Below are 27109 nucleotides of genomic sequence, written 5' to 3' on the forward strand. Positions count from 1 at the left end.
ACAAGGCAAGCACCAGTTCTACACTTGGCCTGGCTCACATCCTGTGTACATCTCCCAAAGGACACATCAGGGAGCTAGGAAAACCCACTGGTCAGACACATGTCATTTTGTGACTTCTTACTGGGGACAGAAGCTTTCCTTCTCCTGTATTATATATCCCAGACAGGGCTGGCCTGTCAAAGTACTTGGATTTTGGGGTGGTTGGGTTTGGGCCACACATCGCAGTGGCAGATCCCAAATCTCTGTAACACACCCGGACTCAAAGCGCAATGACTCGGTAGAGGCAGGCTGGCTAGCAGGTCATTTGAGGTGTCTGCAGTGGCAACTTCCCCCCAGACCTGTCTGTGACCCCACTCCTTTTATCGGGGGTGCAAGGTGAGCACGGGCAGGTGGCTTTAAGCCAGAACCAAGTCTTCCCTCTCGAGACATTCACCGTAACGTTTACCTGTGCAGAGACCACTCTGTCTCTCCACCTCCTAGAGCTCCCCTGCACCCCTGCTCGGTGTCACGGAGAGCTGACAGGACTGGCAGCTGAGCACATCTTGCTGCTACCATCTCACAGCCCTTTGTGGGAATCTGGCAGCAGCCGCAATCAGATCGTGGGAGTCACTGGCTGCGTGCTGGCTGGCTTCTCTCCGACACGTCGTTCCAGTTCAGAGGTATGGGTAGGTTTTTGACAGGGGGTATGGTCAGGTTCTCTCTTCGAATGCTGGTCTGTGCAAGAATTCATTCACCTTAACAATCTGGGAGATAAGGTAGCCTCTGCAACTCTTGCACCCGTCTTATCAGTTGGCACAAATAAAAGCAGGCAAGCTCTGAGGACCTAAGTCCTCAATCATGGGAAACCCAAATGGCTTTTCAGGAGAATTCATTTTCTTGTCTATTTTGACAGAAAGCCTTCACGTAACTCAAGTGACACATCTGTTTGATGGATGCTGCCACAAACTTCTGCCTTTTCACACTGAAGTGAAGATTGATGGGTCCTAGAAACTGGTAAGCGTCATTCACCTGAGAACTGGGATTCCTGCTTGAATGGAACAGTCCTCCCGCATCTACGAACTGCTGAAGCAACTCCTGGACACAACAGACTCCATCAGTGCCAAAGAGAGAAGGTCACTGCACAAAAAGCATCTCAGAGCAGCAGCGGGCACTAGTAGTAGGCAGCTTTGTTCACTGAATTAAAACAACACCCCCTTCAGAGGATCCCTTTGGTTCCCCAAGTCTGGGATCAGCTTTAATTCAGAAGGAATGAACAATGTTTATAAAACCACACAGCACTGAAATTATCAGGGTTACTCCTACGTGCAGGAGATTTGCAGAATCAGATCCATAATTAGTGTCTTATTTGAAGAGAGTTCTGAAAGAGGCAGGTTATTTTTCTTGGTGCCTGTCTCTGTGTTGCTATCTGCCCCTCACGTTTCAGCACTAGTTCTGCATTCATCAGCAAGGCCAGCTAAAAATCGCCTGAGCCACCATTTGACCAAGTGCTTATCTGCACAACTGCACAACCCATACCATCAGTTAGGGAAAAACAATTTCCCCTGGCTACTAGAGACAGCCTAATTACCTAATCTGACAGGTTATTAATGGTTCAAGTCAACAAAAAGTATAATGGATGCTGATAAGCACACGCTGCCTGGACATTTGGCACGTACAACCCAGCTAGAAATCACTGCTATGAAAAGCTGCCACTGGCCACAGGACTAAATTGTCTGATCTCTCAGGGTTTCATTTAACGGGTCTATCAAAATGATAAAGAGACAAACTAGCAAGTTTAGTCCATTAAGGAGGACTGTGAAAGAGCCTAACAGGATGAAAGATACTTATGTTCCAGGTTAATGTAAAAATAAATCTCGGCTTCGTTTCTCTGCAATTACAACAGCCTCCCCTTTTACAGGGCTACTTTGGGGACAAAAATCATGTTACTGTCTGTACTAGGCAGGAGAGCAGTACACATAAGGGTTTTGTAAGGAAACGGGCAGCAAGAGCCAAGATACAGGCTTTTTTTTTCTTTAAACAGCATTGTCAGACCTCCCATAACTCACCGCAAGTGCTGCACTGTCTCATGGGTCTGCTTTAAAGATCCTGCTGCTGGAGCCATGTGATCCCATCAGAAACTCGGCTTTTCCATTTAGAGAGCAGAAAGAGCCATATCCCTTGCAGGTACTGGGAGCAGTACGCCACATATGTAACTCGAACAGCTCCAAGCCAGAAAGCATATAAAAAGGAACTCATGCTTTCAGTTATTTATTGTAATCTCAGGTTTTCCAGGCCAGTTTTGTAACCACCCAGCAACTGTCACCTGCAGCATAAATGCTGGAGCTAGCAGCACTGAGGCCATTTAAGGACAAAGAGAAAGAAAAGGATTTGCCCCATAGTCTTCAGGTTCCAGTTAGCACATCCCAACACTGACTGTACCTAAACCACAACGGCCAACAGGCAGCTTGCACCTCCAGCACCCACACGATGGGTTTTTCACAACCTCCTAGTTAACTTTGTTTTGGTTCACTGGCTTTTTACCTATTTTTTTTTTAATGGAACATTTTCATTGTGTTTTGTTCTCCAGTTCCCTGTGAAATCTTTCATCCGCCACTTGCACATAGTCGACTGCTCAGTGTAATCATCCATCCTCTATTGCCCATGCAATGAGAGGGCTAAAGGGGGCTGGGGGCTGCCTGAGCAATCAGTACTCCAGTACATCTCATGTGTGTTTCGACACATGTCCCACCATTAAGCAAAAAGTTTAAGCAACTGAAATATTTATCTCAACCCCTGTAGGCCCTCTGCAACGTGACCACCTTGAAAAAGTAACAGAGGAGACACCTATCTGCTTAAATGCACCCTGGATATACTAATTAAATGTTTGATTGAAACTTAACATGAAGAGAGTCAAGGATGTTTCACTTTTACAATAGCTTGTACTGGAAATACAAGACCTGGTGGCTCACTCAATGCTAGCATTGCATACAGCACTTGCTGTAAAATTATTGCATAAAGCAATAATGCACATGTTGCATAAAGCCCAACTTCTAATTCAAATAAAGCAACAATTGGTTTCCTTGGATTTGTTTTTTCCTATGCCAGCACTAAAATTACAAATATCTACAACCCACTCTGCAGCAGACTCAAATTCTTTAAACCACAACAAAGGGAAATGCAAAGCAATTTTGACTGGAACTAGGAAGAGAACCACATCGAAATCAGTGTTTCTTTAATACCGAAATCTTTCACCACATTCTCAAAACCACAATATATGTAGTGAATACCAGTGGTTCATATTGTCCACTGTTGGTGCTGCTGGAGACTGCAGACATTAAATGGATATAACTAAGGTCTACAGAGGCCAACAGAGAGGACAAGACATGATATAAACTGCAGAATGCTACTAGCCCAGATACTGCAATTTAGGCATGGCAAAAGGAGGCTTCCATGTTCTAACATGAGGCAAAAGAAGATGCTTCCCACAAGACATTCCACGGAAAGCCTGCAGCTTGAGTTGCAAGGAACATAGTCCACTGCTATCAAGCAGGTCCACCTGGTCAAATAATTTCCCCAGCAGGCAGCTGCTGTGCTTGAAACACGTGCTTTCACACCCTGGACTGCATGTTTGAACACTGCAAAGCAGGCAGCTGACATTAAAGCAATTCAAAGAGGGTCTCCCCTACCAAAGAGGGCTGTAGATTTTTTTCAGTCGGATGAAAACATAGACAGTGATACCATCATTGTTTAACCAAAATTACATAAGCTTATTATTGGTCCAAAAAGGCAATAACTCTACATATTAGGTTGTGTATAAATGAGCTGTACCTGTCTCTCTTGTTCTACCTGGGTAATACAATTCATCAGCTTTAACCACAACACTGCTCACCTCTCTGAAGCTCCTCACTTGTCTCTCTGTATCTTCAAGACAAGTTCGTTACCATAGAGTATCTGTGTGTGCTGGAGCTCTGGACACCCACATATGCATGCAGTAACCTGTCAGCCCATTGCAAGGAGATGAGGCTTACTGTGCACTGCCAATGAAGTCCCCATCAGATAGGCTCCTGGCACCACAGATGACATCGTATCTGACATCCACTACAAAGACACACACAAAAAAAATATTCTGTAAGTGCATAAACATTTCCAGCAAAAGAACATCAGCAAATTTGATATTAAAAGTCCAGGAAAGCACTACATCTTTACACAGTACATAGTAACCTGAAGTAATTTGGGGTCTTGCTATCTACTGCTATTCCTTTTCTCATTTCTGGGGTAGGAATTCACATAATTTCTATCTATGGAGAAGGATCTTTGGACATCTAAATGTTTTGTACACTCTAAGGTCAAGAAAGCTAACAAGGCACAGAAGGAATGCATTTTCTGCTTCCGAACCACAAACCTGCCGAACGCTCAAGAACATATGATGGAAAAATATACCAAGTGGCATGAAAGTACCATAAAAAATTTTAGGCAGTATTAGACAAATAGCCCTAAGCTGTTCTTTCCCTTGCATATGAAAAAAAATAAACTAAAAAAAAAAGATCAGAGCTTATATGTAACTGTATTTCATTCTTCTGCGTTCCCTGGCTTCCCTGGCTGTTTGAATGCTACAATACAGCTTTAAAAAAAAACTATTTGTTAAGGGCTGTGGTCTGATCTCATAAAACGTTTTACTTTCATGCCATTTGAGCTGATGTCAAAGTTCTCATTTAACTCATCACAAGATGAAGAGTAAAATGCATACTCTCAACTTTCTCAGCATTATAGGCATTTTTTTCCCAAACTTTTCTCACATGTTTATAAATACCACAAGAGGGAGCAACGAGTTCACCTTCTGATCCGAGAAACAGGTATGAAAAAGCAGCTCAACGTCATCACTAAGGCTGAACTTGGTCATAGGCAAAGTTTATGATGCTTTTACACAGCACCCAGGTCCTCGGGCAGTTAACAGGGCAGTTCTGTGGTTTGAGAAAGGTGTTGTCTCACAACCACACCGTGCAGAGCTCTCTTCAAAGTCAGCAGTTGCTGCAGAGCTCGTCTGAGGAACAGAAAGACAGAGTAATGCCATAAGGCTGGTACAATCAAGACAATACTGACAAAGAAAATAAAAATAAAAATAAAATAAATAATAAATAAAACACAGAATCATTTTAGCAGTGTTAGCAGGATGTTTACATGAAATTTCTGAGCATTTCCAACTATATTAGGTATGCACGTGGAGGTGAGGGACAAGGAGCAGAACTAGATGCTTCTAGCAGCACATACTGCTTCTAACTGCAGTGTATGTGATTTCTCAGTAAATACATGTTATCTGAAAACAGCTCCCTAAAAAATCCCCCTGAACTACTAGCACTTCTTCAGCATAAACTTGGCCACACAGAGGGAACAAGTTCTTTGTATAGGAAGGTCTCGCTGGTCATTCTTGCTCTCTCTCTCTTACCCCTCAAATCATTAACACTCTTAACTTCTACTGTTATGAAACGTGGTAGTAATAATGGAAAAATGAAACATCAATCTAGGCAGTTACAGATTGCAGCTGACACCACTATCAAAAACAGTGACTAAAATCTCATCCCAGCAGAGCACTCCCACAGGTGCTTCGGCCCACTAACTTCCCACATACAGGAGTTTTAACTGCACCATTTTTATCACTGGTATCAAACACAGTAAGAAATATCCTTACAAACTGCTGGACAAAGACAGACTATATCCAGACATATTTTCTAGAAGGAGGTAAAGAGAACTGAGCCCTCTGCCTCACACTTACCCTCCTTTTGGCTAAGGTTAGACGGCTGTAGTTATACAACTCTGCTCAGATCTGGGCTGCATTTGTCCCATCACTCACAATTAGGATCAAACACACAAATGAGGGGCTTGCTGAGTCCTAGAAGGTCAGCTTGGCTGCAGACCACAGCTATTCCCCCTCGACAGGCAGAGGCTGTCACAAACACCAATAGTGGCAGACCCAGGTAAGCACTTTCTGAAATACAGCACACTTGGTAACTGCATGACATGTCACCAGGCGAGCACAGACCGGACCCGATTCCCTTCACACTTGCACTGTTACCAATCAGAAGCAGAGCTGCTGCAGTCAGACAGGCGTGCAATAACCCACAGCCCGCTCGGACTCAATGCCCCGGTAAATGCAGCAGAGGGAGCTCCCAAATCACACCGTTACCAAACACAGGGCTCCGTCCTTTTCCTTGAAGGTGGTTCAAAAGGCAAGAATGAGACAGATGCAATCCACAAAACAGTGCAAATACCTCCCTATAGCTGAATGCGTTTTACAGTAAAATCCTCGGTTGTTAGGGAATAGCTGCAGGTTTAGCAGTAAGCACAGAGACAGATTTACCACTACAGACTTTTACCTACTGATAGGCTGGTTCACTGAAAATATTTGACAGGAGAAAAGATGCGCGCACACTACAGGTTTCTACAGTTACACCTACTTTAAAATTTTAAATGTATTAAAGTGGGTGTCATCAAAGGGAGAGTCTGATAGTTGAGCCAATAAGGCAAAATATGGGCAAGCACTTTACGGACCACACCACCACCTTCCCCACATCACTCCATCCCTCCGGGACTCACTTTACCATGTAAAATGACAGCAGCAGCAGCAAAAAGTGCTATGAAGAAACAGGATGAAGCAGCAATCATTCCAGCTGTGGAAAAGAAAGAGAGAGAGAGTAGAAAATTTATCTAAGAGCCTCCTTTGCATATTACCAGACAGTTCACACCCTCAAAGTGTTGTGTCTTTGGTCCCTGTATGCAGACAGTGAGTTGAACTAGTCACAGCACCTGCCATGTTGTATCTATTCTCCCGTATCTATCCTTTATTAAGGAATCCTGGAGGACTTCAGACAATACCAAATAACAAGATCTGCTAAAAAATGTTTCTAAAGTAGTCATTATAATTAACTCAAAAAAAATGTTTGTGAATTGTTTTTATTGTTCCTTGGACCTGTGGTCCCCGTAAGCTCTACCAGGTTTTTAAGTTTCTCTCCATAAATGCAAAGTCTAAAATCTTCTAGAAGTTAAAACACGTATTCTTTAACTCCCAGAAAAGAACCTTGCATAATCCTGTGACCCCAAAAGGGGTACCTTCTGCAGACCCAGCACATATTTCAGTATCATAACAACACTGCCAGAGCTGCCCATGCAGCAAAGAGCTCTTCACTTTTCACCTAGAGGGTTTAAGAAATAGTCCATTATGCCAGCCGCTGAAAGAACGCGGTACATTTGGGTTGTTCGAGGTCTCTCTCACAATGCTTCATCACGTAATTCCAACAGGACCTCTTACAACCTCTTACACGCCTGCCCTTCGCAAACAAACCCCTTCAAGTACCAAATGCACAGAGGAAAGGCTGAAGTGCTCTTTATTTTCCCATATAAAAGACCTGCAAAGGGAGAAGAGAACAGATATGAAAGCAGATGTGGATGGGGACACAGCAGAAGGCATCTGCTCCAGGATGAATGTGCACGGTGACAGCAGTGTCCGTCATCTCAACACGATGGTTCTCCAGAGTTCACCAGCAACACCCCAATTCTTACCTCATTTGTTTTCCAACCAATATTTTACCGTGCTCTTGAATATGCAGCAGAGAAAGGGAAGCAGATTTGCCTTGTATTGTGCACACATCTTTTCCAAGCAGTCAGGTATGCCTCATCAGCAAAAAGCAGTTACATTATTTTCAGAAGTTATTAACTGAAATGGGAAACCAGCATACTGTGATTCCATTACAAAAGAGTTACTGCGCTCAAGCACAGCTGGTGTAATAAGCATCAGCTGGCTCCAAGAGAATCTAGCTATGCCAGCTAGGGCTCTGTCCCACGAAGTCCAGTCTTGCAGCTCACCAGTATTTGCAGAATTGCCACGTAACCTAGATCTAAATCCGTAATAAGAAAGAGAGGTGCTGATCTTCAAAGTCACACAGATCCTCACAGAGAGCTGTGTAAAACAGAAATATAATGAAATAGCAAATATGAAACAATCTGGAGAGGTACATTGGCATTAAAGATGCTCAGCACCCTTCAGGATCTGGTTTCTAGAACATCAAAGCTGGATCAGAGCTTTCATCAGAACCACTTCTGCTTTATCAAGACTCTGCACTGAAGTGTCTACTGGCTTGAAGACGTCTGCTTACTAAAGATTTGTGCTGAGGTGGCAAACCAACTCCTTGGACATACCTCAAGAAGTGTTTCCTGTTAACCCTGTCAAGTATTTTATCTCTTATAACTTTATTGCAATATGGTTATGGACAGGCTTTTCTTTCTAAGCTGAAGTATTAATCTTTAAATATAAATATATATTTTAATGAAGTTCTATGAAGAAAGCTGACACGTGATCAGTGTGCCCTTAAAACAAACCAAGAAACATTTCAAGCACATCAAGTACCAGACCCCTCGTGCAGTTCCAACGTTGCTGTCATCTCCAAACATAAGCATATACTTCCCTTCATCTTTCAAATCCTTTCAAAGAAGGTGAGCTTTGTTATCTGTCACATTTTACTTTTTATGGGAGCCAAAGAAAAGCAAGAAAGCAGTAGCAGCAAGGTTGGTCAAACACGAAATGATGAAAATGTCATTTAGATCACACTTGTTCAGGGCATTTTTCAACGGCATTGGGCAGCAACTGTGAAACAGGCTCTCCAGCTCGTGATAAGACACAATACAACTGCAAAATACTAAGTCAGAAGTTCAGCCAGCAGTATGGGACTTGCCTGAGTATATCCAAAAAATCCGGACCATGACAGAAAAGGAAGACTACACTGTATCCCAGAAATAATGATTAAAACATATTCATCCTTGAAAGTTTCCAGGGGTAGCATGATTCACCTGATCACAGAGTGCTAGAAAACTGCAAACTAATAGAATGAAGCATCCTGTAGCGATGTACAAAACCTCAGAATACAGCTAACTGCCTCATCCAGCCATTTGTGATAAAAATCTATTTTTATCTCCATTTCAAAAGAGAAAACACCAGCAAAAGACAACACCTGTAGGAAGAAAAATAGCTTCCCAATAAACAGCTCTGCTGAAAATAATTTCGATGAAAATCAGCTTGCGTCAGATGGCTGCTGCTGAGCTAGCAAGGAGAAAATAGTGCTTTATCTGCTGGTTTGGGTATTTTTGAATTTGGGTTGTTTGGAACAAAGGAGCTGTAGAACTTGGTTGCTTTTGGCTCTGGAAGATCTCACTCAAGTTCCTCCATCTGGTCTCCAAGATCCAGAGTCTCCCACTTTGGGCAGAGATGTGTGTGCAAATATAACCTGCAAAGGAGGGTTACACGTGTAACACAAGAAAGACATTCCTTGATAAGGTTCTGATGACGATTCTTGTGGCTAGAAGAAATTCGATGGCTCAAATCGTGTTTCCTGAAACTAAAAGAAACTGTATTATAGACGTTTGTGTAGAACCACTGTTCCTTCCACCACAAATGAGGCCATAAACCTCCAAACACAGATAAGGTCTTCAAAATGTGAAGCCAAAAGCTGCTAAAAAAATTGCAAACACGGAAAACACTGGCAGTTCCCTAAGTCACTGAAGTATCAGGGAGGGAAAAAATGTCCAGAGAGCTCTTGGAGGCACAAAAGGAAGTATAGACATAGATTTCTGTCGTGTGTCCCCCGATGTCATTCTTTAAAAGAGAGCACTGAGCATAGCTAGCAAGTCTTAATGATTTAACCTACACTTGTGCAGGGCTGGCCTATGACCTCTTCACTTTACTACTTCCAGACCACATGCCAATACTCCTATGATACACAAGGATATTTTTTCCCACTGCCCATTGTAACTGAAGCACGTATCCCTCCTCTATTGCAGGTGACTGTGTACAGTGGAAAATATATCATTCAAAAATTCTAAGTGTATCTTCTTTAATTTGCGATAATCCCCAAAAGGTTGTTTCTTACTGTAAAAGCTAAGACTTCTTAAAGCACACCTATCTTCACCAATGATTAAAAACAGTTTAGCAATAAAGAGCCCAGAAGCATATGCAGCAACTGAAGAAACATGCTGGGATCCCAAGTCAAAAAAGCTCTGCAGCTAACAGGAGCGGTAGGGATGCAATTCAGACAGAAAATCCGATCCAGAGAATGGTTCAGCAGTCACTCCCAAAAGGCAAAGGCAATACACTTACAATACTTCCACTACCTACAGCACACACGTTCTGCTTACCTGTTACTGAAACAGATTTATGGTACAGTCACAATCATAAGAAAAATCACACAGCTGCCTGCATAGGAACATGCAGAAATTAGGTATTTCGTTTTATTTGATATGTGTGGAAAAAACATATTTAATGTAAGCTCTCCCGTGTTGGGTTCCCTCAGCGAAAGGCCCACACCACGCAGGCAAATTGTGCAGCAGGAAGTCTTTGTCCATTTGTTCTCCGTTAGCATGCCCAATAAACTCGTGGCAGATGGCGAAGACTGAAGGTTTTCTCTCTCCACTCTAAGGGGTGCACGTGCCCAGACCTCTGCCCCTCCAAGAGGCTACAGATGGATCTTGATTTCCAGGCTCTTCTTGAAAAGGGAAGATGACTAACTCTGCTCTTCTATGGTCCCAGCTGAAAACTACAGCCATGTGTGGAGACTCAGGAGTTCAGTAGCATGACATCTCCCTTCCTGTGTTGTCTTCTGCACTTTCCACCACGATATGGCTCTGTGACCTTACTCCAGGGCAGCACCGAGTGGGCACCAGAAACTGGACAGTACCACCTCCAAGCCATTTGGCAACAGCCAGGTAATCCTGCTTCTCAGAGCTTCAGCTGGCCTGTTCAGAGGTAGTTCGGGAATTCCCGTGTGATACTGCAGGCACCACTTCCGGCAACTGCTACAGACTTAATCATGCTTCTACAAATTTAAGTAGTGTTTTATTGTAAAGACAAGAGAAAAGGCAGTCTGAGGTTTGAAAATTAAAGTCAGGATCTAAACAGGACAAGAATCTGTGAAAGGTCATGAAAACTCTGTGTAAAGGTGCTTTCTGTAAGCATCACCCTTATAGACTTCACGCAAAAAGTCAACCTGCATTTTCAAGATTAGGCATCAGTAAGTGCTTCACGTGCTTTCCCAAAGCTTTTCACAGAGGGTGCTGCAGGAATAGGTCCACAAAGGCACACTGCTTCAGGCCAAACGCAATTTTTTTGTGGTGGAAGGAATAAAGCTGAGGGTTGACTCAAGGAAGAACCTTGTGGCAGAGCAAGAGGGAGGCCTGTCAGTAACCAAGCACAGAAGCGCTACAGCACTCACACAGTCCCTGTGAGGTGAGAGGAGAGAGGAGAACAAAAGTCCAAGTCATTTGTTTGCAGACTACAAAACCAGAATATTGTTCATTCAGACATCTGGTATAAGAGAGGTTACGAGTTCAGGAAGCATCTCCGCACTGACAGCTTCTATGTCCTTAGCTAAAACATAAACCATCCTGCCTTGGTGTGACGATCCCCAGACGTGGAGAACCCAGAACTTCACCAGCTATGCTATTTTATGGGTTAGTTATAAACATAGGGATTTTAAAATCTGTGCCTTGCTTCTAATCTAAGTTTCTCTGGCTTCAACTTTCAGTCACCTTTTGGATTAAATTTCCTTTAAGACCTGCCTCGTAGCACTGTGGAAGAGTCTTTAGAAAGTGGTATTTTATCCTCATCCTCTAACATCTAGACCTCAGGATTAAGCCACCTTATGATTTAATTTATGTCATTCCCTCAGCAGTATACCACAGCAAGATCACAGAACTGCTGGGAGCCCGTGTAGGAAAGTTTGCAGGCCTCCTGTTGAGGGATCTCTGCCGTAACAGCGCCAACAACACAACTCAAGCAGAAGCCGTAGAGATCTGCAGAAGAGCGACAATCCCGCAGGTTTCTGTGCACTCTCCCCGTGTTTGTCGCCACGGGGCACTGAGCAATCGCCGAACGCAGGGACTTGAAGCGTAGCAGAAGGGGCAGAGCACCGAAGCCCGGCTCCCCTTCCCCTCCCGCACAGCCCGGGGAGTTCCCCCCGAACCCAGCCGTCCGCGTCCCACCCCCGGCCCTGACGCGGGCGCGTTAATGAAATGCTAATTACCGGGGCGCCGAGTCGGCCGGGCTGCCCGCGCCCATAAAACCCGGTGCCGCGCTCTGCCCGCTGCCAGCCCGCCGCCATGCAGGGCGCCCCCCCGGCGGCGCTGCACCTCCTCACCTCCTGCTTCATCGACGGCGTCGTGGGCCGGCGGCACGGTGAGAGGCGGCGGGGCGAGGCGAGGCGAGGGGCCAAGCCGCTCGGCTAACTGCCCGCTTCTCTCCCCTCAGGCGAGGAGCGAGCGGAGCCAACGCCGCCGCGGCCCGGCCCCGCCGAGGAGCCCTCAGCGGCAGGGCGCGGGGGTCGCCCGCCCGGCCATGAGGCGGCGGCAGCGGGGGGCGGCGAGGCGCCGGCTCCGCTGAGGAGAAAGCAGCGGCGGTACCGCACCACGTTCAGCACCTTCCAGCTGGAGGAGCTGGAGCGAGCCTTCCGCAAGTCCCACTACCCCGACGTGTTCACCAGGTAGCGGGGGTGGCGGGCGGTGGGGCCGGGCGCCGCTCGGGGCAGGCGGGGAGGCGGCTAACGGTGCGCTGCCCCCCGCAGGGAGGAGCTGGCCGGCCGCCTGGAGCTGACCGAGGCCCGCGTCCAGGTGGGTGAGTGCCGGGCGGCGGCGGGGAGCCGGCCCGGGGGGCGGGTGGAGGCGGGCGGGCTGCGCTTCGGCCCCTCAGGGACGGATGGAGAGAGACTGGCCGGCCGCCTCGGGGAGACCAGCGGCGCCTCCTGGGAGCACCCCCCCGCCGCGCTGCCAGCTCGCCTCTGCTGCTGTCCGCCCGGGTTGAAGCAGGTACCGTGTGCTGGGCTTTGGGGGCGTGAGGCCGGCCTGAGAACTCGGCTGGCTTACAGCGCCCGAGGGACCTGCGGGGCAGGCCGAGTTGTTAGCGAGGCGTTCCGAGGAGCTTGCACCACCTGCCTGCTCTGACTGAACTCGAAAATACAGTCAGTCACACTGCTAAATGACTGGTTAAAGCAAATACGGGATTAATTTGACATTCAGATGACAGTAAGTACTGACTGTCCTGGGGAGTTCTATGGCCCAGCTGAGCTGTGCTAACACCAGCGCTCGTAGAACTTGAGGCATAGAAAGGGAGACTCATCATCTCATCGTGTGCAGTTTCCTGAAACTACAAATGCCCCAAGTAGGTTTTCCTGACTCTAAGCACTCGATACCTTCTAAAAAGTAGCTCAGAATTTGTCTCATCTAAGCTAGAAGTCCCTTCCCATACAAAACCTAGGTGTTCTGGTGTTGGGTTTTGTGTTGTGCTGTTGGTTTTTGTTGTTGTTGTTGTTTTTGAAAATGTTGCTTCAAACTCTGTGAAGACTTCCAAAGTATTTTTAAGCTCAGAATAAAAAACTGTACAAAATTTGGCTTGTGCTGTCTATCAGATACCAACTGAACTACTGTTCCAGCACAGCCCTGGGTACGTGCATATTCATGAAAAACTGAGAACTGGGTGCAGCTGCTCAGTGTGACAGTCCTGCTTATTGCTGCATAGCGTTGTTACTGTTGGTGCCAGATCCTTGCTTATATATGTTTTCATAACTTAATTCACTGGATCTGGGATGGTTCACACTAGATAACACCTGTAAGGCTGTAATTTTTGTATATCTTTTTGTTTTAATATGCACCATCTTTAGAAAAGGTTCTTAGAGTTATTAACAGTACTTCACAATTACTCTTCTGAGAATAGCTGGATGTTTTTCATACTTCTTTTGTGTGCTTGGAGGAAGTCTTATGCTCCTCCCTCTCTTTACCACCAATGATCACTAAAACTTCTACTCACTGAAATACCCCAATATCTGGCAACTACACACAGCACCTATGGGTAGAAGGGACACAAGTGAAAAGCTGTTAACTTACCAGTTACTGTCACATGCCCTTCCTAGGGTGCTCACTCTGTAGTCCATTTGACTAGTGAAGGAATGGTGCAATGGTAGATGGCAAAGAGGAACTCATCTGATAGTGACTCATCTAAAAGACATGGAAATGTTTAGGTTTGATGTAGTCAAAAAGAAATTAACAAGCAAAATTCCAGAGTTCATGTATCCTCAGTGGATGGAAGGAACAACAAAAGACTGTTCCTTGCACCTACATATTCCTTGTCAGATTCAGATCCTAACAAGTCTTCAGGGCACAAGCACCCAGTCAGCACAGTTCACTTGGGGCGAACTTCCAGTGCACAGCGCTTCTGTCTGCATATGTGTCCTTGTCCTGTGGTAGATGGGAAACGTCTTAGCTTGGAGGTGAAAGGATTCATAGGAACAGGTACTGTATAGATAGAGATATACTGTAAATAACAAGCTACCTTAATGTCCAAATACATCTCTCAAATGCCTATGCTCATAGTCGCTCTGTATGGTGTCCTGTGAGAAGACTTCCATGCCTCTCTAGAGTACCTGAATAAACCAGTTGGCATGAAAAGTGGTATCTTTAATTTACTCAAGTGTAATTCCAGGAAACTAATTGATCTTCCCAAGTACAATCAGACTCCTTTACCTCATTGTTTTCAATTTGAGATCTTCTCTGCGGCAACCCCTCTATCAACCAGCTGAAATGGATACAAGCCACTATGTTGTCCCTCACTCCTGCATTTTGGAGCCTTACATGAAAATGAACAAATAAGGAAAAAATTACCCATCGATATATTCTCATTTCAACATCGCTTCAAAAGACATCAACCACCGATGTCCATTACTTGCTTGTAGAAAGGAAGGGAAGAGATGGCAGCAAGAATCTTCCCATTCTTCCATACCATGGGAAAGGGGTAGTCTGAAAGTCCACAAAACATTTTAATTCATCTGAACCTGTGTTAGGAAGCTCTTCGGTGGCGTTTACATCTCTTCTTACCATTCTGCTCATAATTCACATTGTTGCTATGGGAGGAAAATAAGAACAAGTTAAAGGGATATTTTGTTTTCATAACGTGTAGAGCAAGCCATTATTTGGGTATTTTAGTTCTGCAAACTGGATCAGTGTTAAAACAGTTTACAAATATAGCTGATCTGAGCATCCTTGTCATGTTTTCTGATTATGATTCTGTATTCAGCTACAGCAGAAACATGATACTGTTAGCCACATCCATAAGTCTCTTTAATGATTGCTAGGTATAGCATCAATTAAATATATTTTCAAAGAAAATTACAGCAAGAAAGCTATCAAATATTACATGCTCACCTTTTCTTTTTAAAGCTCTTTTGTCAGGTAACGAGGTGGTACTTACAGAAACCATCTGGATAATCTAGTGTACAATTCAAAATCATTACTTTAAAACTCATCTTCCTATGAGTATTAATACTCAAATATTCAGACTTAAGTAACACACTTTTTCCAAAGTATTTTGTCACTGCTATCAAACTCATACCATAAATACCTTAACACTAGCGTAGCGGTTTCTCTTATGTTTAGTTTATCACTTCAGATATATCTGAAAACAGAGTAAAGGCAAGTAAAGCAAAGGAAAAATGCCTAATAAAAGCTTCAAGATGACTAATCTGAATGCTAATGACTATAATATACGCGTTAAATTTTGATAGCTGTTTGTCATGTATGATGCATGCCTGTGCCCCTTCTATCACTTGAGTTGATGAGTTTGTAACAGTAAGGAACTGAAAGTCAGCTTTTTTATAAAGGTAATTATTAGATATCTATGGTGATACTCCTTTCGCGTTTGAAGAATACAAAATCTGAGAGATGATTAAATAAATTTTTTTTTAAAGCCAAAATCATCTGTAACACTAAAAAAAGTTATTTTTTAGTCAAAGTGCAAGTATGAGTGATCAAATGGATTTGCTTTAGGACAGAAAAAGCAGAAAAGCACACATTTCATGTAAGGCTTCTTGATGAAGAACAGATTGAAGAACAATACTAAGACTTAGTAAGGAAATTAATACATTTGCAGTATATTATTTCCTTTTAGGAAAGTTTTTAACTTGTATATCTGCAGTGTGAGACAGTTCACTGCCTTTTTTATATGATTTATTTGAATGGAAAACACTAACACCTTTCCTTCCAAACACACTTAATATTGTTTTAGCACCTAAAGGTAAATTAGTCACTGCAAATAGTTAGATGGCATGTCTGATATTAAAAGGAGCAGTGGAGGTGGGAACGCCCAAAAACCCAGTTTAGAGACATTACAGGATAGAAATTTAGAACTGTTAAAATATTTTGGCTGAAATATAATTGCAGATATAGTAACAGCTATTAAAAGCCATACATCCATAAAACTTCTGCATCAAAATTCAAAGATTGTCATAACACTTCTATAGAATCTATTTCAGAAAGACTAATACCAAAAGAATAACTATTTTAGCATCTGCTGTCTTTTTTTTTTTTAAGACTTAATTTTTGCAGCTTAATTTTATGATTTTACTTTGGTTTAGTGACATCGACAGATTCTTGATATGAAGTTAACTACACTGTATGTTAAACAACCTCCATCTTTAAAGTCTGCCTTCGTCCTAAATCAGAAGTAACTTCAGAAAGTCATGGTTCTGTACAGGACTGAGGAGTGTCTTTCCAAGAACTCTTGTTCTTTGTATTACCACTTTCTACTAAATATTGAATCCTCATTAGAACATTTAATTATTACACACAGAACCATCCTGCACACAGCTCACTGAGTGACACAAGACTGCTGAGATTATTAGGCATTAAGCACAGCTAATGCCTTTTTTCCAAGTCCAGATTCAGTTCAGAATCCAGCTTGAATGGTCCCCTCTATAGAGGGGACTCAAAAACCTGCGCAGCTGAGTACAGTTGGATTTTGAGTGTGCAACCTTAGCAGCATACACTTTCAAGATTATTAAAAAAAACTCTCCCCGCTGTTTTAGGGCTGATGCTCTTCAGTCTACTCTTTGCTACCATCCAGGGTCTGAAAGGTTCAGCTCAGTGAATGCTAATGACAGTGTGAAGAGTCAGTTTTTCTGATCTGTAGATTGGATTGACTAAAATCTTTAAAAGATGTTTAATGGGCTAAAATAATGACTAGTTGGGCTCGAACAGGCAATATACCCAACGGCTTACTACACAAAACCGGTGCTAGCTAAAGCCCCTTTAGGAACAGCTTGATATGCTCTTCTAATAAGACTTACTAGATTTTCTAGTTTAGTATCGACTTCCACTGCAATTCAGTTAATCACTGTCATATCACTATATGCTGTTTGCATTCATGGTAGGTAACAAAAGGTTTTCATTTTACTTTTAAGTTTCATGTATAAGAATGAATGGCCCAGCTATCAAGATAACAAGCACATGCCACATATTTGGCCTAGTTCCTCTTACAGTCATGATTAAGGTGCTTCCTAAGGTATCTGTACAGAAATAGCTACCTCTTGAAAGGCTTTGTTGAAATTTAATTTTCAAGAAATAGCTTGTGAAAGGAAGAATAATAATTTGAATAACTGATCGTAAGTTCTCAAGTGATCAGTTTATCACAATAGGTTTAAACCATATGGGACTATACAGTCAGAGCTACAGTAGTAAAATTCAGTTTTTATAACCGATTTATTTGTTAATAAGCCCATTAGAATATTTATGAATGGACCTTTAATATTAAGAAGTTTTTGTTTAACAGTAAATATTTTGCCATCCGTATCACTGCATGCAGTAGTAGCTGGTAAGACAAACTTCAGAGTAAGTTCAGCTAATGCCTTTATAATTTCTTATTGAAGGTCTGGTTCCAAAACAGAAGGGCAAAGTGGAGGAAACGTGAAAAAACTGAAATTCTGGGGACTGTTCCAGGAATCTCCTTAACGCACCCACTTGGTCTGTTTTTGGATGTTCCACTGGGTCATTCCCCCCTCCTAGATCACACGTGGAGGTCAATGCCATTTTCAACATTGGCTGTGCCATCCATGTCTTCAGCCTTTAGTCCTTCAACCCTAGGACCATTTGGCCTCAGCAGCCTTACCTGGACTTCTCTCTTCAGAAATCCTATTTTAAATCCACATTTTGGAAGGTATAGTCTTTTTTTTTTCTAAATCTCAAAACTGTTAAAAAACTGCATTTTTATTAGTTTGATATTCATATATGTTCTTAATAAATGTGCTCCCATAGAAAAATATACTTAATAAAATGGAGCTGGTTCCTGTGTGGGATCACTTGATTAGAAAAAAAAGATTTAGTTTTAAATCACGCTAGTGAAAACTTCCTATCTAATTGCTGTTTGAATATCAATTGTGCATACTTACCAAAATTTTGGTCTCACTGAATATTGGTCTTCACATAGAGTGCTGTAACCTAGGTGGCTTCAACTCCATCCTTATCTTGCATAAATAATGATGTGACTGCAGACAGATGTGGCTTCTAGGAGATTTGGCAGAATAAAGGTTTTAGTCATTTTTTTTCTATGGAGATCAGAAGGCTCCATAATGCACACCATAAGATATGGAAAAACATCTGTGTAGTGTGTATAAATATGCATATGTATATATACACACATGTAAAAGACGGTGTTCTCTTCTTGCTGAAATTACAGCCTGTATCAGTTCCACGGTAACTGGCAGATCTGTCTGCCACACAGGCAAACGCTGCTTTTCACATGGAGCAACTTGTCTGAACAAATTGGCTACATAAACAGCTACATAAATTGGTCTTTTTATGAGGTCATTTATTGTTTTCACAGAACGGGCTGAGCTCCAGCATCCAAGGTTTGCTGAGAAAGGATTAGGAGTTAAGTGAGTGGTTGATGTTCTAGGTATCTGCAGTCTGATCAGCTGTCTGGTTTATTTCAATTAAGTGGTTTTTTGTTTGCTTTAAGAGTAAGATGCTGTACTGCAAAATAAAGCAAAAATACATTCTGCAAAACAATGTACATTTGGAAGAAACTGGTCGTTTTGGCAAGTTAGTTCCCCCACTTTTTTTTTTTTTTTTTTATTCCCTGCAACTGAAAAAGTACTTGTTCTCCAAAACAATTCTTAGTTTGGATAATATTGACTTCTTTCAAATACAGGTTTCTCAATGCTTTAAATCCTCTCATGACAACAGCTTCAGTACTAATGAAAGCTCCTGGACCCCCATCAGACCCTGCTCTTACTGCCTTCACTGATCCAGCAGCAGTTGAAAGGAAAACGTCGAGCATTGCAGCACTAAGGCTCAAAGCGAAAGAACATTCAGCACAAATCCCTCAATTAAACCTCATCTCCAGTCTTACAAACACTAACAAAGAACTTTGTTAGGAGCTCTCCCACAGACTACAGCCACAGAGGGGAAAGTGAATGCCTTCCCCAATAAGTAGCGCCTGTTAGAGACATTTAAAAAAAAAAAAGAGAAAACACACATCCAGTTGTAGTTCCTCCACCTTCAACAACGGACTAAAAGGAGATAACCCTGCTAAAAATTTTCCTTCATTACAACATGAAATCCTGTAGCAAGTTGACTTTTGTCATCATTTTTATACTGAGTGAATTTCTGACGCTACAGAGATAAGCAGGAACTGCCCTCGTCTTTATAACTCAGGCTACAATGAAACTGAAGCTTCGAAATCCCTGAAGTCACTGGATGCTAGTTCAAAGGTTCGAAATTCTTTGTAGGAATAACTTCAGTCTTATAAGCAATTCTTAACTCATTTCTCAGGAGGAACTCTTACATACAGTAATTTAGACGTAAGAACCAGTACGTGGTATGTTCTTAACTTTGAAAACATGCTTCATGTTGAAGTACGGATGCCAATGAAATCTCGCATTTTAGACAGACTTAGCAGGAAGGAGATGTAGACTATTTTCAGTATAGGCTTTCGATTCAGAACTGGGTTTGTATAAAATATATCTTGTTTCAATCAAGAAATGTTTATGTTCAGAGTGGCAACGTTTTAATAATTAAAAAATACATTTTGTATTTGAAAACTGTACCCTGTGACAATAGGTTATTAATGTGCAGTAAATTGTGTGTAGTTCTCTGTGCACATACACGTATCACTAAGTAGCTAATAGCTGTAAATATGAGGTTACTGAATACTTTTAGCATGACTAGTGGCACATATTGCAAGATCACTAAGTTAACAGATCGCTTGTACATTTCCATGTTTCATACCTTGAGTTGATTGAGAATTTAAGCAAAAACTAAATGTGAAGTGTTAAATTCTTCCTTGGACTGATGTTGAATGAGTATAAACAGAGGTTCTACTAACCAGAAGTCTCCAGTTCAGCAAAATCATGAACTCCTTTTCTGGCTTTGGACAAATCCTTTCAAAGTTTTTGCTGAACTTCCCCATCCGTCAAATGGACTGCGAACAACTGTCCCAGCTATAGGCTTTGCAGCTTACTTGCCTACCTCACAGGGCTGTTGTGAGGACTGATTAAACAAACATGGTAGAGGTATACAAGTGCTCATTGTTGCTTAGCAGTCACAGCAGAAAGGCCAACGGCTGAGGACACCTGCAGATTACCTTCCCCAAGTCTGTAGTGACACTCCAAGCAAGTTCTGTTGTGGGCTGATGCGACAACGTGGAACTCGCCCATTGATGCTCTCTGGTTCCTAAAAACCATTCACAAGCACTAAATTCAGAGAAAAGATTTTGTAAATTTCAGAACTTCTTTCTCACAGCAACTCTGGGACTACTCTTGAGACTATCAAAGATGTTTTCTAGGCTAGGGTTTTGAGTGCAGAGCTCCAGGTACCTGACTTGTGCTTCTGTAGACTTCTCTGAGCTTGTATTTAGGTTTGTGACTGAGTTTGCTGCATCATGCACCTCTGTTTCTCATTTCCCCTGAACTACCAATTGCTTTGACTGCTCTTGGGCTGTAACGTACCGCAAGACTGGAAGTATTTCTGGATTCACAGATCTCATTGTTAACACAGGTGGGAGGTGGTGGTGGTTTACTGTTAGGAAAAGCAAGCTTTATACCCAAAGTACGCTAGCTAGTCCTGCTGTGTGGGTCAAGCAGCAGAAGATGTGGAAGGCAATGTGACCAGGACCTCTCACAAAAAGTTTGTGTGCATTTTCTTCCACAACAGCTATTCACTCCCACCAGTTCACTCTGGTAGCCCAGGGTGCCAGCTGGCAGCACAACACAGTATCCACTCAAGCACTGGGTTTGTTCCAAATTAACCTTTTAAGTAGGTTAATGGTTTGAAAACTGTCAGTACACAATTCACAGAATAGAATGTGGCATCTTTCCTTGCCATCAGTGTCACTCTTGCAAGGTGAGGAGGTTCTGCAGGAAAGCAGACTGTGCCACTGTTTCATTAAAGCAGTAGGAACTGTCTTGCATTTGCCACAAGCCATTCAGAAGAGAACTTTGCAATAAAAATAAAACCTATTTCTGCCAAGTTGTATTCATAGACAAATTCACTAGAAGCAGCACATGAAAAATAACTGCTGAAGGCTGTTTTGAATAAATAGCATGGAATAGGAAGTTCTTACACTCACCAAAAACTTTGACTACAGGGCCATCAAAATTTCACCCAGAAAAAGCAAATTCACAAGGTAAAATTCCCTTGATTTCAGCAGTTAAATGCAGAGGTAACTTTTATCTGTCAAAGGTTTTCTAATAGCTATGGACATTAATGATTTCAGGGACAGCAATTAATACGCTGAGGCAAGTAACTTCACTTATTTGCGCTATAGCTTGTACCAGAACCAGATCTAGGAGTTGCTACATTTACACAGCACATACAGCCACTTTTACATAGGCCACAAGCCCCTCAAAATTAGAGGTTTGGATACCAGGTTTGGTTCCTAAACCCCTCCCCAGGTTTATTTGGCATTGCTCTTTCCAGATTCACCTTACAAGAAGTCACCCTCTGACAACACCCTCCTCCCTTACTGCAACCACAACCAAGCACCTGCTTGGTACTGCTCCTCTGCCACCTTAACTTCTGAATTTGTCACACCGAGTCAGGGAAGAGGCAGGGACTCTGGTGCATATTTATCCATGGCTCTGTGGCTTCAAGCCACTGCATCCTTTTTGATACGTGAAAGAACTGCAAAGGTAAGTACGCTGCTTATTTTGTTATATACAGATTAAATAGAAGCTGCCATTCCTATGCCATTTGGGTGGAAGATGGTACCTGCAGACGTTAGCATCTCACAGTGGGTGCAAGCAGGGAATACGGCTCGCTGATGTGTCACCTGGTTTTAGTTTGAAATGCAGAGAAGTGTTTTTTTTAAACCTGATTTCACTTTTTCTGCTTTAATGAGTGCTTCCAAGAAATTTCTTTTCTTTCACGTGAATTAAAAAGCCAGCTGTGAGAGCTAATGATATTATGAAAATAAATATGCAGGGCAACACTTGAAATCAGCTTAGGAATCAAAGTACACCTGTAACCAAAACTCAGCAAGCCTTTCATGTTAATTATTGCTATTTTTTAACAAAATACCACACCAAGGAAGAAAGCTTATCTGTTTAGAAATGTTACTTTATTTTAAATTTAAATAAAGAGGATTAAAAGTTTTTGTGGACATAGCATTAAAATGGTAGTTAAGAAATGTTGGGAAGAATTTAACTGAAACACCTTCAGTCTGGTTTCATAGCTACACATGGGTCAACACTTAAATAAACCAAGCAGGAACATTTCCTTTCCTAGCTCTTCTCAATGCAACAGCAGCATCCCACATTCTAAACCAGTCAGAGAGCTTTTTGATTTTTGTTTTAAACAGTTCTCACACTGAACATTGCAATTATTTCCAGACACTTTATTTTGCCTTATAGGACTAAAGAATTTAGTGCAATTTAGGCAAAGCTTACGCTGATCTGGATTAAGACTGCAGGATTTTTTGTCAGGGTTGCAGCCTAATTCTTCTCTGTGTGACATCAACACAGTTTCTTGGCATAGGCTTCAACTGAGGCAGGCGTGGAGCCCTGCTTGTTTTATTGGGTTTGTCTGGTTTTCCTGAAAGCAAAAATCTTGGGGAGGATTTTCAAAGTAGCACAAGATCTGAATACACCACCACCCCTATTCACCTTCTGCAGGCTTTAGACCACTGTGAAAAAAACTCAGTTGTGGAATTAAACCTCCTGACATTACCCTCCATGTGACAATTTTTTGAGGTGTTTTGCTTGTAGATTTTGGACAATATTGATACCTCTTCAAGAAATGCTTGCAAATATTTATATTGGAGTACTCACATTTGGCTAAATTGACAGGTTTGTTTAGTTTGTCATCTGCCCCAAGTTCAGTTCTGGTAACATAAGATGTCGGGTAAATTTTCGTATTTCCAGTGGCATAATATCATCAGAACCTTGCCTACAAAGAAAGAGCAATTTTGTTGGGGGGAAAAAAAAGGAGAATAATAGGCCAGGTGTTTGAAGAAAAGACAAAAGAAACAAGCACAGTAGGGTGTTCTGACTCACAAATCTGTATTGAGAAAGAAGTATTCATGAAGAAAATTAATTTAAGAAGTATGTAGTTCAGGTTTTGAGCCCATAAGTTCCTTTCAAAAACAGATTAGTGATTAAAAACTTTTTTAGTCTAGCAATCTCTTAAACAATTAGCACAGTAATTGGAAAGGGACTAAAAATTCAAATCTAGATGGACATAAAAGAGTTTCCCCATAGAGCTTTCCCTCGTTTTGTGGGTAACTGGCATGCACCTGCCTTTACCATCAGTGGGGTTGAAATACAGAAGTGCTCTGAATAGGGATACAAATGCCCCAAACAGTAATACCATACAAATTACTTAATTCATGTAAAGTAGTGGTAATTGTATTGATTATGAATGTGTGAGTGACTCCTTTATTTCAAGTTACATGAGATGTAAACCACTAGTGTGCAATGAGGTCCTCACTGCAAATTTGCCAACCATAGGGTGGGATGTTACTTTTCTCCTTAGTCCAAACAATAAATGTGGATGCACTGCCACATGGAAATGGAGATCTACTGACTTAAACCAGGTAAATAAGAATTTCTCTACTTACAGGCTGTCTTTAAGAACTTTTCTCTCCTCCACTCAGGTAATAATTCTGCTCCATTTGCTCATCCTGCAAAAGACGCCTGAAATTAAAGGAAAGGGAAGATAAGGAAACAGGATCCCCAACCCTGAAATCTTTTTTTTCCCCCAAGACCGATTTTTTTTTTTTTTTTAATTTTTGAGGCTTTTAACAACTTGTTCATTTTCAACCCTGTCATTACATGCCATGGATCACAACTAAATAGATAAAGCTTAGACTGCCAAAAGAATTTAAAAAAAGAAGGTTAAAAAAGGGAGACTGTGCATAGGGCATCTCTAGCAACACAATTATACTTACCAGCAAATTTCTGAGTTGCAGCTTCCCATGAAGCTGTATGAACAAAATAAACCTTAGAAGTGGAAGCATATGATGATATGCATGCCACTCATACTACACTTGAGCTATACAATGACACGAATTGCATAAAATACAGTTAAGGACAGGGCATTTCTGTATGCCTTATGTCCAAGCAGCTCTACATAAGGATTACAAAGAAATCAAGCTAGCAGGTTGTATTACAGTACATACTGATCCACGTGGAACCACCCACAAACACACAGGCCATCAGGGCACAATGGCACCTCACTTCACACAAATGCACCAGTGACCTTAATTAAGGTTGGCTGCTCCACACACACACAAAGCCCGACAGCAAAGTTATACACGAGCCATCGTCAGCATGCAGGACAGACAGATCTGAGCTTCTCATCTCACACTGCAAATTTCTCCCAAAACAAAGAGATGGGCAAGTGTCCAAGCAATCTGCTACTGCAGGAAAACTTTGAGACACATGCAGCAGAGTACAGCAGACTGAAGTAAACAAGGGCTGCAGAGCTGCTCCCAAAGGTCGAATAAGGCTACCAACTACATTTTCACACACCAGCGTTTCCTTGAACAGACCTACCACTCAAAGCAAATCCTGCTGGTAAAAGGCCCAGGCACACAGTCATTTTAAACATGGCATGAAATTGTGTGATTGTGGTGGGTTGACCTTGGCCAGCTGCCAGACGCCCACCCAGCTGCTGTCTCTCTCTCTCTCTCTCTCTATCTCTCTCTCCCCCCCCATCCTCAAAGGAAAAGAGAGAGAAAATAGGACAGAAAAGCCCCGTGGGCTGAGATAATGACAGGGAGATCACTTACCAGTTACCATCACGAGCAAAACACACTTGACCTGGGGAAAATTAAGTTAATTTACTGCCAATTAAAAATAAAGAGTTGGATAGTAAGATACAAAAACAAATTAAAGCAACATTTCCCCCTGCCACCTAACCTTACCCCAGGATCAACTTCACTCCATTCCCAACTCCTCTGCCTCCTCCCTCACACCGTGTGGCGCAGGGGAAAGGCATGGTGGCCATGGTCAGTGCATAACAGCTCCTCCCTGCTGCTCCTTTCTCCACACTCATGCCCTGCTCCATGCTGGCTCCTCCATGGGCCGCAGGCCTTCACAGACTGCTCCAACACGGGCTCCTTTCCATGGGCTGCAGTTCCTTCAGGGCACATCCCCCGGCTCCAACATGGTTTCTCCACAGGCTGCAGGGAGCCCCGGGCCTGGAGCACCTCCCGCTGCCTCCTGCCCTGACCCTAGTGCCACAGGGCCATTCCCTGCACTTGTTTTCCCCTCACTGCTGGGTAGTTTCACCCTTTTTCAGACATATTTCCCCTGAGCTGCTGGGCCCAGGCCTGCCCTGTGATGGGGCCGCTGGAACTGGCCTCTCCTCACAGCACCCTGCAGGCCCGCTGCCCCGCCTGGGCACGGGCACTCAGCACAGGGGCAAATCCTCTGAAGGGATATGTCACAAACTCCTTTTTACTCCTGAAACTTCCCCATGGCTTAAGAAATATTTGAACTTAGCCAAGGCTGTTCCTTCTGCCTATATGGAACCTGGTCCATCCACTGCCTACTCTCTTCTTCCAGGTCTGAAAGATGCCCCAGAGACATCCCACAGAGGGGATCCCCATTTCACAGAGACCTGAGGGCAGAACTAACCCCTCTGCAGATGAAGGAGCCATAGCACAATGCATTTAGTTCTTTACTTAGCAGGGGCACAGAACCACAAGGAGCACCCATTTAGCTCCTTGTTCAATCCCTTCACCATGTGGCCATATTGTACCATTACCTCTAATATATCTGATTTTCTAACAAATGCAAAGTCAACCTTCAAGTACTGAAGATGTTTAGTCAAGCAGTATGCTAAAGCACAATTCCTAGAAGGAATGTAACAGTCTGCATTAACTTAGTTTGTTGGCTGCAGCGATGTTTCTTGTATTCCAGCTGAAGAAGAACTGCTCTACTATTGCTGGTCACTGACAGATTAGAACAAGCTTGCAAAGTCACATTGATGGAGTAGCAAAACTTTTACATTAAAATATATATATATACACACACTGAATGGAAGATTGTTTTTTTATTATTGTTTTAGAAAAGCTACCTTACCAGTAATGATCTGCAGAAAAACTCAGGACAAAATACCTGATGTAGTTGTTAGAGATAAAAACTTAAGTCTTTGGTGTGAGCTGCATAGTGACATTATTGCGAACTAAAGCAGAAGCAGACAAGACAGCTTGAATTACAGTTTCATCTGGTTCAGAAGGGTTGCTAGTAAAATGTATTTAGGTGATCTGCTAAAGAAAAGAATACATTGCATTTTGTAAGTACCCAGTCACAGCTAGAGATTTTGACAAAAGTTGACTTTCACACGCAATTAAACAAAATAATTTCAGTTTTCTAGTTTCATACAAGCTGATCCACAGACTGCCCTATCTCTAGGGTTATTTCATACTGATAAAAAATCATGGGATTAATGTTTGTGAAAGAAGACAAGAAAGGACAGCATTATTATAGCCTTATTTTCTATATATCCCAAAGAGAATACAGGAAGAGAAGTGAAGCAGGCAGCAATGTTAATGTATGAGGAGAGCCTAGAGACTCTTTCTCATCAGTAAGTTCAGAAACATCTAAGTCTTACCTCTGTTAGTGCTCTCTCAAACTGAACAAGTGAAGAAGTTGCTGACTGCAGCAATAAAGCTTTCATCTGATGTAACACTGGCACGGTAAGCTTTCACCTTCTTACTGCAGAGCTAAGCAAAGAGAACGTGAAGGAGCGAGGGGCTGCACATGGAGGACGGAGAAACAGATGGAAGACATTCAGGGCTTCTGCTTTGGGACTGTGGGGAGTGCACTGC

General features: G+C 42.6%; 1 protein-coding gene and 2 long non-coding RNA genes across 3 annotated transcripts; 1 reads left to right on the forward strand and 2 right to left on the reverse strand.

Moving 5' to 3' along the window:
- Window positions 1–4819: 4819 nt before the first annotated feature.
- Window positions 4820–12279, reverse strand: LOC121077219. The gene is made up of 3 exons (XR_005823961.1): window positions 12156–12279; window positions 6571–6644; window positions 4820–5020 (listed from the first exon to the last, which is right to left on the reverse strand). It is a non-coding gene; the product is annotated as an uncharacterized LOC121077219 (long non-coding RNA).
- A 57-nt stretch (window positions 12280–12336) lies between these two features.
- Window positions 12337–22412, forward strand: ESX1 (ESX homeobox 1; the record flags this gene model as incomplete). The annotated part of the gene is made up of 4 exons (XM_040572780.1): window positions 12337–12497; window positions 12579–12624; window positions 17706–17992; window positions 18986–22412. Coding segments are annotated over 4 exons (720 nt in total), but the record flags the coding sequence as incomplete, so codon positions are not given.
- A 404-nt stretch (window positions 22413–22816) lies between these two features.
- On the reverse strand, window positions 22817–25664 carry LOC121077220. Its single transcript, XR_005823962.1, has 3 exons — window positions 25199–25664; window positions 23891–23966; window positions 22817–23220 (listed from the first exon to the last, which is right to left on the reverse strand). It is a non-coding gene; the product is annotated as an uncharacterized LOC121077220 (long non-coding RNA).
- Window positions 25665–27109: the final 1445 nt, after the last annotated feature.

The sequence above is a fragment of the Cygnus olor genome, chromosome 13 (assembly GCF_009769625.2).
Source record: "Cygnus olor isolate bCygOlo1 chromosome 13, bCygOlo1.pri.v2, whole genome shotgun sequence".
Lineage (NCBI taxonomy): Eukaryota > Metazoa > Chordata > Aves > Anseriformes > Anatidae > Cygnus > Cygnus olor.